The 14,302-nt window shown below is 40.7% G+C and overlaps 1 protein-coding gene across 1 annotated transcript; it reads left to right on the plus strand.

The window, feature by feature from the left end:
• The first annotated feature begins 117 nt into the window (after nt 1-117).
• helz2a (helicase with zinc finger 2a) lies at nt 118-14,184 on the plus strand. Its single transcript, XM_028997988.1, has 20 exons — nt 118-276; nt 1,657-2,694; nt 2,941-3,124; nt 3,248-3,355; nt 3,459-3,958; nt 4,270-4,905; nt 4,989-5,784; nt 5,877-5,952; nt 6,040-9,535; nt 9,627-9,712; nt 9,819-9,962; nt 10,043-10,210; nt 10,364-10,508; nt 10,671-10,787; nt 10,883-11,075; nt 11,261-11,395; nt 12,925-13,137; nt 13,226-13,382; nt 13,471-13,638; nt 13,731-14,184. Exons 1-20 carry the CDS (start codon nt 266-268, stop codon nt 13,847-13,849), a joined length of 8,490 nt encoding a protein of 2,829 aa, XP_028853821.1. The 5' UTR covers nt 118-265; the 3' UTR covers nt 13,850-14,184.
• The last annotated feature ends 118 nt before the right edge of the window (nt 14,185-14,302 follow it).

The raw sequence follows: 14,302 nt of genomic DNA on the forward strand, positions 1-14,302 counted from the left end.
GTTTCATTTCTACCTAAAGTGAAACTGGCAACTCAGAGTGGGCAGGCTTGCTGTGCAAAAAACAGCTGATCCCAGAAGCAGGCTATAAAGATTGCTTCATCCGGCTGTATCATCTGATCACAACAGCACTGTTTAAATGCTCATCCTCGTGTGCACACAAGATTTTGCTGCCTGGAGGAGCATGTTAATGTCATTGCAGGAAGTGCAACATTAACAACACCTTCACCAAGACTTGCTTTTGTTTCTCAACTGGAAAATGCCCTAAATGGATTTAAGGTAAGATTTTATTTGCATTACCTTCATATTAACAAAGTAAATTCTGTAAAATGGCTGTATGTTTACTTTAAAGCCAGAATAAGATATAATAACAATGAGATGGTGATGATGATGACAAAATATTAAGTTAATAAGAATTTCTAAGTGTTGGAGTTTTTCATTAAAAATGCATCTTCTGGGTCCTCCAAGACTGAAAGGACCACTAATCAACAGTTGTTTGTATTTTGGCCACCAAAAATAAATAAGATCTTAAATGGCTAAATGTCTCATAGCATGTTTGCTATTAGGTTTGTTATTAATACTAGGAAAATTAATAATTTTATCACAGGAAAATCACAAGTTGAAATAAGACATCATCGAGAGACTATTTTTATTAAACTATTATATCAATTGAAAAACAGCACTATTGTGTAGTTAACAGTCAACTATGGTATGGGAGATAATTTAGCATTTCACTATGTAGTGCAAAAAAACCCCAACACAAAACAAAAAAAACAGTACTAGTAGATTGGGGTAAAACTGAGGTGTGATAATGAGGTTATGCTGTTAAAGTGACAGACAGACAGGACGAGTAATGTCAGCGTGCTGTGTTGTGTTGTCAGGTAAGTGAAAGTTCTGTGTTTGTGCTTGTTAGCATCGCTCTGTTTATCAGTGTGAGCCAATCTGCATTGTCTCTTACAAACACAATATTGATCACATTATGCCAATTTGAGTTCCTCTGTCCTTGGCAGTGAACTTATGGTTTTAGTTTTTACTGAAGATTGAAATGTACTAGCCCTGTCCTTCATTGTGTTTTACTGCATGTGTAGGCCTTGAATAGGCTTTTGGACCTGCTTTGTAGCTGTTGCACTTATGTGACATCAATACAAAAATGATCATAAGGCAGAATTGTATCCAAACTTTTACATAGAACAGAAAAATTCTAAAATCAGTTTATGAATCTTTCAGTTAATTGACATTTTGTCACGGCTGTCATGTGACTGAGGCCCTGATACATTTTCATTCTGCCATTCTGTACATCTGACAAGCCTTTTACATTTACATTTACAGCATTTATCAGACGCCCTTATCCAGAGCGACTAACAATCAGTAGTTACAGGGACAGTCCCCCCCCCCCCTGGAGCAACTTAGGGTTAAGTGTCTTGCTCAGGGACACAATGGTAGTAAGCAGGACTTGAACCCGGGTCTTCTGGTTCATAGGCAAGTGTGTTACCCCTAGGCTACTACCACCCTTTTAATTTTTCCCTTCAAAGATTGATTACTAATTATTCATTCTGAGGCATTTGCTCTATGGAGGTGTTTGTCTGAGTGATGCATGTGTCCTGTTGTAGACTTATGTCCCACCTAATTACCTATAATTACCCATGATTTATGTTTCAGGGATTCGCCAGGACGTCCAATGGCTCATCATACTACTCCGCTTCATTTAAGCCAGTTTCTGAGTACTCATGACTTGCATGTTGCCTGCTCCCTATGCTGTAGCACCATATCAGAGATTACATTTTCCCTTCGTAAAACGAACCATAAGTGCTGTAGAAATGTGTTGCTGGCTAGGCGCAAAGGCGCCACCCACTGGAGGCCTGTAAAACCTCCTCCTGGAGTCCCCACACCTGCTAATTATGTTGTGTGCTGGAACTTTGTAGAAGGAAAGGGCTGCTTATCTCATGGAACAAGATGCACGTTTGCAAGAAGCTCAGAAGAGGCGGCAGTGTGGAACATCTTGAAGAAGTCCAAGCTGACCCTCCCCAGCTTCATGAAAACCTTAAATGACAGAACTAGACCTCCAACTCAACCAAGAGACCGGCATGAAGAAGCACAAAAAATCATGGATCAGTTGCAGGGAGTCTTCATTGAACTGTGTGGAGGTTGCTTTCATGAAAGACCTAGGAAGATATCCGAAAAAAGCAAAGAAATGACATGTAACTCTAGGATCTGCAAACACCCCTGGAGTCCCATTCTTGTCTTTTGTCAGCAGGGCCAGAAAAACAGTATAACATATCATGAGATCAGGCCTTTTATGAGCACCACCAAACTGGGGTGTTGTAAGTATGTACAGAACGGGGAGCCATGCTGGCATGGTGTCAATCGCTGCTGGTTTGCACATAGTGATGTGGAGATGATGGTATGGAAAGTAGAAAGCCAGGTGCAGCTGGACCGATCAAAGCTGCTTCAGATATCCTCAGAAAAGAAGTCACCAGGGCCTGCAGTTAACTCGGCACAACCTCAGTCCCGGCAGAGTAAACTGCGCTATCAAAAGCACTATTGCAGAGCTTGCAATCGAAACTTCTCATCTTATGAAGGCCTCATGAACCACTGCTTCACTGTTCAGCACAAGCAGCAGATCTTCAAAGATGTGACGGTGAACAGAAAATTTAGAGAGCCACCGCCAACGTGCCGGAGCTTCACACTTTGTAAAAGGTATTTCCACAATTTGACAGTTTCCAAAGCATATACATTTTTTGCAAACCTGTTTGCCTCTGTTCAAATGCTCAATAATGCAAAACCCTTAAAAATACATCAGATGGGCATAATCCTTAAACAACTAATGCATTGTAGGTTAGAGGTAAATATGTACATACCTTGTAGAGCCCTGGGAGAGCCCTGGGAGAGCCATTTACAGGGTAGCAGAAGTCTGAAATTTAATTCACTGATGTGTGCCTGCAGGCCCATTACATGTGAAAATGGGGAAAGATGCATTGCTGCGCACTCCCGAGAAGAACTGAAAGAATGGCAGACTATAGCGAAAGCTATCCAAAAGAAGGCCAGGGCTGCACAGGATCTGGGACTGCTGTCCTACCAGGACCAGTTACTGGAGGAGTACAAGAACAGCAACAAGCCTGACATTATTGTACGGAAAGATCTGATCATTCAAGAAAGAATGGGATGGGAAAGATGGAAAATACAACAATTAAAATTCATAAATGTGTTGATTTGTTGATAAAAAGTGTTGATTTGACCTTTGCTCTGTTAGATATCTGAAGCTGTCCCTGGTGTTAGGAGTAGCTGTGACACTGACCTGATCACATCAATGCAAAAAGAAAATGTTCTTCTTAGCTGGACATTCAGCATTCAATCAGATGTAAGTTCTTTTATTAAATAGTTTTCATTTGTAATCCTATTTTGCATCTCACACAATTTGTTCTAACACAAAAAAAATGTTTCTAATGCATTGTCCCCATTAGAAACCTTTGACTGAAATTGCACTTCTGAAACAAGAACCCGGAGCTTCCTTCTTCATAGGTGAAAACACAGAGGAACAGCTGTCATACTCCACAGGAGACTGGTACTGCAGATCAGATGAGACAACCTATGAAGTCAAAGTCTCCTTCATAGCATCCTGTCCTGGTTTTTATGAACAATGGCTTGTCTTTGACTTTGACACAAGACCGGTGCTCTTGCACAAGCTGAAAGTGAAAGTTGGGGAGCAGTCTCCTCTAATTCCTGAGATGACATGCAAGCAAAATGAAGAACCTTCAGCACAAGTGGATCTGTGGAACAGAGGGAGCAGAGATATCATTCTGTACTTTGAAAGGACGATTGAAGAGGGAAAACTGCTTAACACGTTCAAACCACCAAAGTATTTCCCAACAGATGATGACAGCGTTCTTCTGCAAAACTACAATGAGAAAATGCACAACTTCCTTTACCAGGAGGAAATGACACAAGAACAGATATTGTGCAGGTAGAGTAAATATATATGATTTGTCACTTTCAAAATTAAGCAATTATAAACATGATAAGTCAGGAAATTGATTCCTCCTGAGAAGAATTGAAAATTGGATTTGAATTTTCCAACAGTCATTCCATTACTTAACATAATTATTGAATAAAACATTGTTTCTACAGCATGTACACAAAGGATTCATAAACTGTTTAAAATGCAGACCCAGATAAATTATATAAAGGCCGTTTCTGTCCTATTAATGTTTTAATTACTTGAAAAATGCTTACATTTAAAAAAAATGTACTAATTTTTGTTCATGTTGTTTTCAGACTCAACCTCACAAGTACTGTTTCATGTACTCATGTCTTGAAGAACACTCGTGAGATGAAATGGGCACCTCCAGGGGAACTTTTTGGTGCTCTGTCCAGTCCCTATACCCTTACACCAGACTCACCTGAAGGATTCATTCTGAAACTACAGGTCAACTCAGTGCTTGTGGGGAAAATCTCTGCTAATGGTGAGCACAAAAAGGTTTATGAGGCACGACTTTTGAAAGACACCGCCAACCAAGATGAGATCCATCTGCAGTTCTCAAAAACCTGCGTCTCAGACTTAAACCTCCAGCACAACCAGGCCTGTGACATGGGGGTCCAGTTTCAACTTGACCGACTGTTCTTTTGTAAGATGCACCAGGCCATTGACCTTTTACCAAACCTTGAGAGAGTCCTCCCTGACTTTGAAAGCAGTTGTGCTCCAGTTCACACAAAAAAATACCCCGTGCTCAATGTGAAACAGCAAGCTGCCATAGATTTCATTCTTGGAGATGCTGACGGCAAAAAGAGTGTGGCACCACTGCTGATATACGGGCCGTTTGGGACAGGCAAAACCTTCACCATTGCTAAAGCAGCCATGGAACTTGTGAAAAAGAAGAGCAACAAGGTCTTGATCTGTACACACACAAACAGGTAAAGAATGGTTAAAGAAAACAACAATATTGGAATGTAGATAATTACTTTGTAAGTAAATGTTTAATTTTTTCTCTCTCTAGCTCAGCAGATCTTTATGTTAAAGATCATTTCCATGAACACATCTGCTCAGGCGAGCTCCAAACAAGGCCGCTTAGGATTAAAGCAGAAGAAGTTGACATATGGAAGACTCACAAAATTACTCTCCAATACTGTAATATCAGTACAAAAACACAAAATTCCTTTGTATTCCCAGACAGACATACTGTGGATTCAGCAAGAATTATAATAACAACAACTGCAATGGCACAGCGCTTCCATGACCTGAACCTCCCGTTGGGCTACTTTACCCACATAATGATTGACGAAGCCTCACAAATGCTGGAGACAGAAGCATTGATGGCTCTTGGTCTAACAAGCCATGACACTCGGGTGGTTTTAGCAGGAGATCACATGCAGATGGGGCCCAAGCTCTTCTCTGTGCGCGAAGAAAATCGATCAGACTACACGCTCCTTAACCGCCTTTTTCATTTGTATCAGGCAGATGACACGTCTGTCTCATCCCAGAGCCGGATAATCTTCAATGAGAACTACCGTTCAACTCAGGAGATTGTGAATTTTGCATCAACCTACTTCTATGTTGGCAAAAACGATGCTATTAAAGCATGTGGGAATGTTCCCGCTCATCCAGATCATTATCCTCTGTCATTCTGCCATGTCCGTGGAGAATGCTGTTTGGATACAACAACCAGAACCTGGTACAATATTGAGGAGGTCAGAGGCATTGGTGACATTGTCCAAGGGCTACTGAGTAACTGGCCTGATGAATGGGATGAATGTGACCTAAGGACCATTTGTGTTCTCTCAGAAGGTGCTCAGGTATGTAATTATCCACTGATGAGCAGAAAAAACAAATCAGATTGCGATGATCCCTCCTGTTATAAAGTTCAATTACTTTAAAATCTTAACAGGTTTTTCACATACGGAACATGTTAAAACATTACAATTTGGGTGATGTTACTGTGGAGAATGCACAAAATGTTCAAGGTATGTTGAGTTGCCACCATCAAACAAAAATCTATCAAAAGTTGACATAAAGTTAATGGATTTCTCTATCTCTCTTTTTTGGTGAAGGCAAACAGTTCCGAGTGATCATCCTTTCCACAGTACACACAGTACACAGCATAGAACCATCTGGCTCAGTCTGTCTGGAGTTCTTCAACGATTCTCGTGTTCTAAACACAGTAATTACCAGAGCGCAGTCTCAGGTGATTGTGGTGGGAGATGCTCCTGCTCTTTGCTACTTTGGGAAATGTTCCCGAATTTGGAAGTGCTATATTGAGCACTGCATCAATAATAGAAGTGCAAAACCTGAGCATCTCACTGACAGCTTCTTAAAAGAGCAAATGATGGTGATTTCGAGATTTGTCAAAAGCGAGGATGAAGACATTTCTGACACAGATTCATCAGCATCAGAAACGCCTGACATTGACGATCCAATACTACAGGAGCTTCTTGATGAAAGTAAAGGTCTGGTGGTGAATGTAACAGAGGAAGGACTGATAGGTATTTTGCCAAAGGAACACACACAGAGCTCTGGTGAATATGAAGATGACCAGGATGACACACAGAATTCTTTGATGGATGATGTTTGTGTGTACAGAAACTGTGAAATAATGGCAGAGAGGTACAATTTGGCCTATGCGACACCTCTTAATGAACCAACACTAAGAATTGTCATCAGTGGCTCAAGCAACATGCATTGCTGTTTGCCTGGAGATCTGGTTGATGTACAGTTATTGAATAGTAAGTGCAACCCACCAAATGGGAAGGTGCTTAGACTGGTTAAACCTTCACAAAGTCCCAGGGTGTACGTCTGCACGGTGGATAATTATGACAACCAAGTGATGACACCCATCAATATCGCCATCACCAAGATATACGCACCCTTTTGGAAGGACAAACCAAACTACATCGCTGTACGTCCTCATGAGGACTTGAAACCAGATCATTTTGTGAAGATTAATGAAGAAACAAAGCGAAACAATCTTTTTGTTGTTAAAGTGTTGAGATGGCATGAGAACTTCCGTTTTCCATTAGGAGTAGTTGTGAAGGTGCTTCCAAAAGTAACTTCATTGGTGCAAGGCCTTGAGGTACTAGACATAGAGTACAATCTCTCAAGAACACCTCTCCCACTTGATCAAGAAACACTGTGTAAACTCAGGAACACTTCAGCAGCAATGAAGGGGAGACAGGATTTCCGCAACATCATCACCTTTACGATTGATCCCTCTCACTCACAAGATCTTGATGATGCAATTAGTGTGAGAGATTTGGGCCAGAAGTATGAAATAGGGGTTCACATTGCTGATGTTGCAAGCTTCATTGACAAAGGTAGTGCCTTAGACAACTATGCAAAAGAGCAAGGAACAGCATACTACACTCCTGGAAGAAAGCCTCATTACATGCTCCCTAAAGAGCTAAGTGAAGACTTCCTTAGTCTGCTACCTGATTTAGATCGGCATGCAATTTCTTTGATGGTCATCATCGACAAGAAAACTGACTGTATTGAGAGCCAAAGGTTTTACCCCTCTGTAATTTGTTCAAATAGGAAGTTCTCTTATGAAGATGTTGAGGAGATCCTGCTCCATTCAACAACAGACAATGGTCAGTCTTATGACACGTTGGAGGGCTGCTTAACTGTGGCATGTCACTTCTCAGAAGTTCAAAGGAAACGGAGGAAACAGCAAGATTGGTGTTACAAAATGCCTGATGATGATGTGATCATTGGAAGCAGACGTTCTCATAGGCTAGTGGAAGAACTCATGATCATGTTCAATCACACTGTTGCTGATCTGCTGCTTAGCAGAGAAAAATCAAAGCATTGTACCCCTGTCAGGTGTCAAGCAGGGCCACATATGAAAGAAATACATAATCTGAGAAAACAGTGCACCTCATGGCTTCCAATGTCAATTCATCTGTCACATGTTTTAAAGGAGGAATATACTGAGGTGGCAATGCTTAGATCCAATGAATCCTTGCATGGGCATAGCAGTACAGATAACACAGACCTTCTGGAGAACTACTCCGCTCTATCTGAGGGATTTTCCATACTGACACCCCTCCATAAGAATCTTCAAAGAGCAGCCGAAGATGAAAATATTCATGCTGTTCTTGACATGATCACAACTGATGACATATACCCTCAGCTGCTCCCACTTGTGATTGCATTCAAGAGCCTACTCAAGAAAGCATACGTGCTCCGCTCAAACTCTACGGCCCTTTCCAGGGTCGGGCATTATGACCTTCGCTTGGATTGCTATACGTGGGCGTCCTCACCAATTCGCCGCTATCTGGATCTCATTGTGCAGAGGATCCTTCATTCTATTTTTGGGAACAAAGCTGTTACTTACACAGCCCTAGAAATGGATCGAGCTTGTCTACAATTTTCACAACAAAACAGAAAGCAATCCATACATGAGAGGACAGCCTGCCGTCTCAGTCTTGCATCCCAATTGAACGTCCGAAGTGCACAGAAAACAGCTTTTATCACCAGAGTTTTCCCTAACAGCAGCAGTTTTGGAGTCAGCTTTCCTTTTCTGCGAAACTCAACTGAAGAAAACCTCCCCATCATGTATCGAGACCTCCAGTTAGCAGACCAACCTCAGTATGATGAAACCAAAAAATGTGTGGTACTTAAATGGGTGAGAAGGGTATACTCGTTTACCCAGAAAGAACTACACACTGAGCTACAACAAGTTGTGCCAAGTCCTTTGATGACAACGGTGTCAGCAGAAGCTTGGACACATCTTATGTCTGCCATCAGAGAGGAGAAATGGGAAAATGTGCTTCAAACGCTTAAGACCATTGGGACTCAAGGAAAAAAAAGAGAACTTCAAGGGGGTTTCAACACTCGTACCCTTGATAAAACAACAAAGGTCAACAAGCCTGATGAAAACGAAGTGCATTTTCATGAGCTGTCCATGAGTCTAAGGCCTGGTGATGCAATTCAGGTGCAGCTTGGTACAGACACAGCCAGAGGACTGCTAGTTCCGAAAGTGCAGCTTCTGGTTGTCCATCCCAAATTTGAGATTTGCTTGGAGCACGCAAAGAAGCCAATTGAATGTTTCTCCAGCTATGCCCTACGTTCCTCAAGAGATGGATATACATCATATGATGAGTACCAGAAAATTTGGCAACCTTTGTGTGAAATGGAATCAACCACCAGTGCGGTTGCAGAAAATGACAGCATTGTTCTGGAAGATGTGGAACTGACTTGGTCCAATTCAAAGAAAGACAAAAAACATCTGAAGGGATTCTTTTACCTTCCACTTGAGAAGAAAACGCAATGGTCAATAGAATGTGATTTTCAGAACTGTTTCCTTTGTATCCGTTTGAGAGGCATTGCATCAGAAACCCAGCCAGAAGACCTCTCAGCCATTCCAAATGCCATTTGGATTGCACACGGCATCACTACTGCAGTTTCCGATAGAGAGGAGTCAAAGGAAAAAGGGTTCATTCAAATTGACTTCCGGATTAATCACTTGCCCTCAAGTGACACCCCAAGAAATGTATTCTTACGAGACACGAGATTCACTGTAGAGCTGATTCCCAAGCTGCTTCCTGACGTGTAAGTTTAAAACTTAAATCTGCAAACTCCAAACAGAGCAAATATGGATGCACTGACCTTGAATACTAAAACCGTTTTCTGCTACATGCAGGCGAAAAGAAGATGCCGTGAGACTGCTTACCAAGGCAAATCATCTTGTGAAGGAAATTGCACTTGGCAAGAAGATACATTCTGAGTGTAAGGCAAATGTTTTTTGTTTACAATATTATTTGGACATTGATGTTGTATTCTTGATCATTTTTATTCACTATATAAAGTAAAAACCTTTATTCTATTTATGCAGGCTACAAAGGCAATACATGGCAAAATGGCACACTTGAAGTAAATGGGACTCTTTCTCATGGGTTTCCACCTCTGAACAGCAGTCAGCAAAGAGCTATAAGAGAGTCTCTTCAGAACCAGTTTACCCTCATTCAGGGTCCTCCAGGCAAGACCATACCTATGGCCATGTGCGTGGTTTGGTTTATGGAGTTATCTGCCAACTGTACTGTGTTTGTTTCCCCACAGGGACTGGTAAAACTGTGGTTGGTGTCTACATTGTTTATCACTTCTTTAAGTCTAACAAAAGGCATGAGGTCAACCTAAAAGTGAAAAAGACGAAAGATAATGAACTTGTAAAGAAAAGAAGCATTTTGTACTGTGGGCCATCCAACAAATCTGTGGACGTAGTAGCAGGTGAGCAATGATTTCACATGGGACCTACTCACAGTTTATATATGTTTCAAATATTTCAGATTTTGAATTGCTTCCAATAGCACTAAACAATATTGTAATATTAATATTATTATTCTATGTATGAATATAAATGGTAATGTGTATGAACTTAAGGTCAACTTCTGAAGCTCAGTGATATGCTACGGCCACTCCGAGTTTACAGTGAACAAATGGAGATGATGGAATATCCTTATCCAGGAAGCAAGCTGAAGCTCTCACGCCATTCTGTTAGAGAAGAGAAACCAATCAACGAACTAAGGTGTGCATATTAGTGTAAATATCTGCGAACCTGTAATCAATTGGAAAACCACACCCATTTAAACAATGTTCTTAAAATTTAATTTATACAATTAATATGAATGAAAATGTTTTTTTCTGTCATATAATTCAGAATATTATTATTTGTCTATTGATCATTTAGGTCAATAACCCTACATCATCTGATAAGGATGCCAAGCAATCCACAGTCTTCAGCGATATGTGCCTTTGACAACAGAATCAAAGCAGGCGAAGCCCTTACCGATGATGAAATAAAAATGTAATAAATTAATAAATAAGCATCACCCCATGATTTGAAATGTAAATTGAGCTTAAAGTGTACCTAACACAAATTTTCTGTCTTGTACCTTTAAGGTACAAATCCCTGCTACAAAAGGCGAAGGTACATGAGCTGAAGACACATGATGTCATCCTTTCTACCTGCACTGCTGCAGCAAACCCGAACTTTACCAAAGCACTGAAATTCCAGCAGATCATAATTGATGAGTGCGCCATGGCAACCGAGCCTGAAGCTTTCATTCCTCTCGTCATGCATCAGCCTGAACAGGTAGATCTAGTGCACCAGAGCGAGAGCTTGTGTTGCTCTCGATCCTGCTCTTGGAGGACGGGAACAGGGTCATTAATATTTCAAAATGTTTTATTCTGTTGTTAAAATGCATTTTTTGCTTTCACTCTTTCCAGAGTCTTTTCTTAAATTTTTTTTAATTTTTACATGTGCCTGTATGTTTCCAGATTGTGCTGATTGGTGACCATAAGCAGTTAAGACCTATTGTGAATTGTGACCTCGTTCAAAAACTGGGCATGCGCAAGTCCTTGTTTGAACGCTACATGAAAAAAGCTCTGATGCTTGACACACAATACAGAATGGTGAGCATTCCTCCAAGAATCAGAATAAAAATACCGTACAGTGTTATTGTTCTAATTAGCATGATACAGTACATCCGGAAAGTATTCACAGCGCATCACTTTATATGTTACAGCCAAAATCAATCATTTTTTTCCTCAGGATTCTACACACAACACCCCATAATAGCAATGTGAAAAATGTTTATTTTCGAGAAAGTTTTCACAGCCTTTGCTCATTACTTTGTCGATGCACCTTTGGCAGCAATTACAGCTTCACGTCTTTTTGAATATGATGCCACAAGCTTGGTACACCAATCCTTGGCCAGTTTCACCCATTCCTCTTTGCAGCACCTCTCAAGCTCCATCAGGTTGGATGGGCATTTTAAGATCTCTCAGAGATGTTCAATCGGATTCAAGTCTGTGGTCTGGCTGGGCCAGTCAAGAACATTCCCAGAATGGCTGTGTGCTAAGAGGCATTGTCCTTCTGAAAGATTAACTGCTGCCCCAGTCTGAATTCAAGAACGCCCTGGAGCAGGTTTTCATCAAGGATATCTCTGTATATTGAAGCAGTCATCTTTTCCTCTATCCTGACTAGTCTCCCCGTTCCTGCAGCAGAAAAACATCCCACAGCATGATGCTGCCACCACTGTATAGATGGCATTGATCTGGTGATGAGTGGTGCCTGGTTTCCTTCAAACGTGAAGCCTGGCATTCACACCAAAAAAATTTTCGGATTGCCTTTTGGCAAACTCCAGGCAGGCTGTCCTGAGATCTTCTGGAGCTCTGACAGAGTGACCAATGGGTTCTTGGTCATCTCCCTGACTAAGGCCCTTCTCCCCATATTCCTCAGTTGTGGAGTGGCTGGCCAGCTTTAGGATGAGTCCTGGCGGTTTTCAACTTCTTCCACTTATGGATGATGGAGGCCACTGTGCTCATTGGGACCTTCAAAGCAGCAGAAAACGTTTCTGTAACCTTCTCCAGATTTGTGCCTCCTGTTTTGTGGGACCTTATATAGATTCTTCTGTGCAAATCATTTATTAACTGTTAGTTAACTGTTTATTTTCCACTTGGATTCAATTAAGCTACAGAAACATCACAAGAATGATTGATGGAAAAGGCTGCGAATACTTACGTGGTTTCTCTTTTTTCTCTTTTTAAATACATTTCTTTTGAGACAGCTGTAACATAACAAAATGTGGAAAAAAGTGATGCGCTGTGAATACTTTCCAGATGCACTGCGTATATGTATTTTTTTAGACCATTTTTGCCTATGGGGCAGTGGACCTATAATCAGAAGGTTGCAGGTTCAAATCCCAAGGTTCCACTGAGTAAAATACAGTCCTCACACACTGCTCCCCGGGCACATGTCGTGGGTGCCCACTGCTCACCAAGGGTGATGGGTTAAAAGCAGAGGACAAATTTCGTTGTGTCACCGTGTTGTAGTGTTTCACAATCACTCCACTTAAAATGATTTTGTATCACTCTATGCATTCTGAAATTAATTTGAAACAACTATCAAACTTTAACTTTAACAATTTTCTGATTAACAGCACAAGGACATTTGTAAGTTTCCCTCAGAGACATTCTACAATGGAAACCTCAAAACTGGTTGTCAGACCAAGCCAAGTGTCTTAATGACAGCCACAAAGTCACTAACACACATTGTGTTTGGCAATGTAGAAGGAAAGGAAACCAGCCTAGTTGTGTCCACAGAAAGGGGAAATGAAAACTCAAAGGCAAATTATGAGGAAGCTCAAGAAACGGTGGGAAATTAAATAATAATTATTTTCAGTGAGAGGAAGCATTTTTTCAATTGTTCATGTTCAAGTGAATTGACTTGTCTTCTACTAGGTTCGAATTGCATCACAGCTGATCTGGCGAGCTGGAGTCAAAGAAGAGCAAATTGCCATTCTCACACCATATAATGCACAGGTAGCAAAGATCAATGAGATACTTTCAATGAGAGGCATCCAAAATGTCAAAGTGACCACCATCACGAAGAGTCAAGGTATACTGATCAACAGTCTCCCTGAATTTCAGTTAAAATGGTTTTAAATTCAACCCTTCATCCCAACCCTTGATCCTCGTGTTCGCAGGAAGTGAGTGGCGCTATGTCATCTTGTCCACTGTACGCTCCTGGCCCAAGGCGGACATTGATCAGAAACCAACCAAATCTTGGCTCACAAATAAACTGGGTTTTGTCATGGACCCCAACCAAGTGAATGTTGGTATCACAAGAGCACAGGAGGGTCTTTGCATTATAGGTGAATCTTTGAATCTTCAGATACTGGAAATTATTGGAATATATTTGTGTATTGTAGTCTGTTATAAAAAAAAAAAACTTTTTTTTTTAAAGGTAATGAAGCTTTGCTGAGGTGTAGTTTCCTGTGGAGGAACCTTATAAATCAATACCAGAAACAAGGCTGTGTGGTCGATCCTGCAAGTGGCATCAGAGTTCATAGACCCCAATACTGAAATCCAAATGAGGCATCATACTGCAAGTCTTACATAACTCTGACGTATTAGGAAAGATGTGATCATATGTTACACAGACCATGTACACATTCCTGGATTTTGGACCAAATCTATTGACACTTTTCGATCAATCACATTTGTAAATAATTCATTTGATTGTTGTTTGTACACAAACTGTCAATATTTTTAATAGTTGGTATTTTTATTGTATGTTTGATTCATCTGTTTTTTCAGAGTCGCCTCTTTTTACCTTCATGGCTGCTTTGATTCATGTGATCATGAGATGCTCATTAACATGAGTGAAAGTGTTCGACATAAACAATCATAAACCATCACAGCAACAGCTCCCTGATTATTGATCCCTGATTATTGATCCTTGATCAATTCTAATTACAGTAACAACAGTTTTCAAATGACCATTAATGACCATTAAGTTTCTACAATATCTACATA

Source organism: Denticeps clupeoides, chromosome 12 (assembly GCF_900700375.1).
Source record: "Denticeps clupeoides chromosome 12, fDenClu1.1, whole genome shotgun sequence".
In the NCBI taxonomy this organism is placed as follows: domain Eukaryota; kingdom Metazoa; phylum Chordata; class Actinopteri; order Clupeiformes; family Denticipitidae; genus Denticeps; species Denticeps clupeoides.

Coding starts and splice junctions, on each gene's coding strand:
- helz2a (XM_028997988.1), top strand. Junction 5,953..6,039: donor GAATGCACAAAATGTTCAAG/GTATGTTGAGTT, acceptor TTTTTGGTGAAG/GCAAACAGTTCCGAGTGATC. Junction 13,639..13,730: donor GGAGGGTCTTTGCATTATAG/GTGAATCTTTGA, acceptor TTTTTTTTAAAG/GTAATGAAGCTTTGCTGAGG.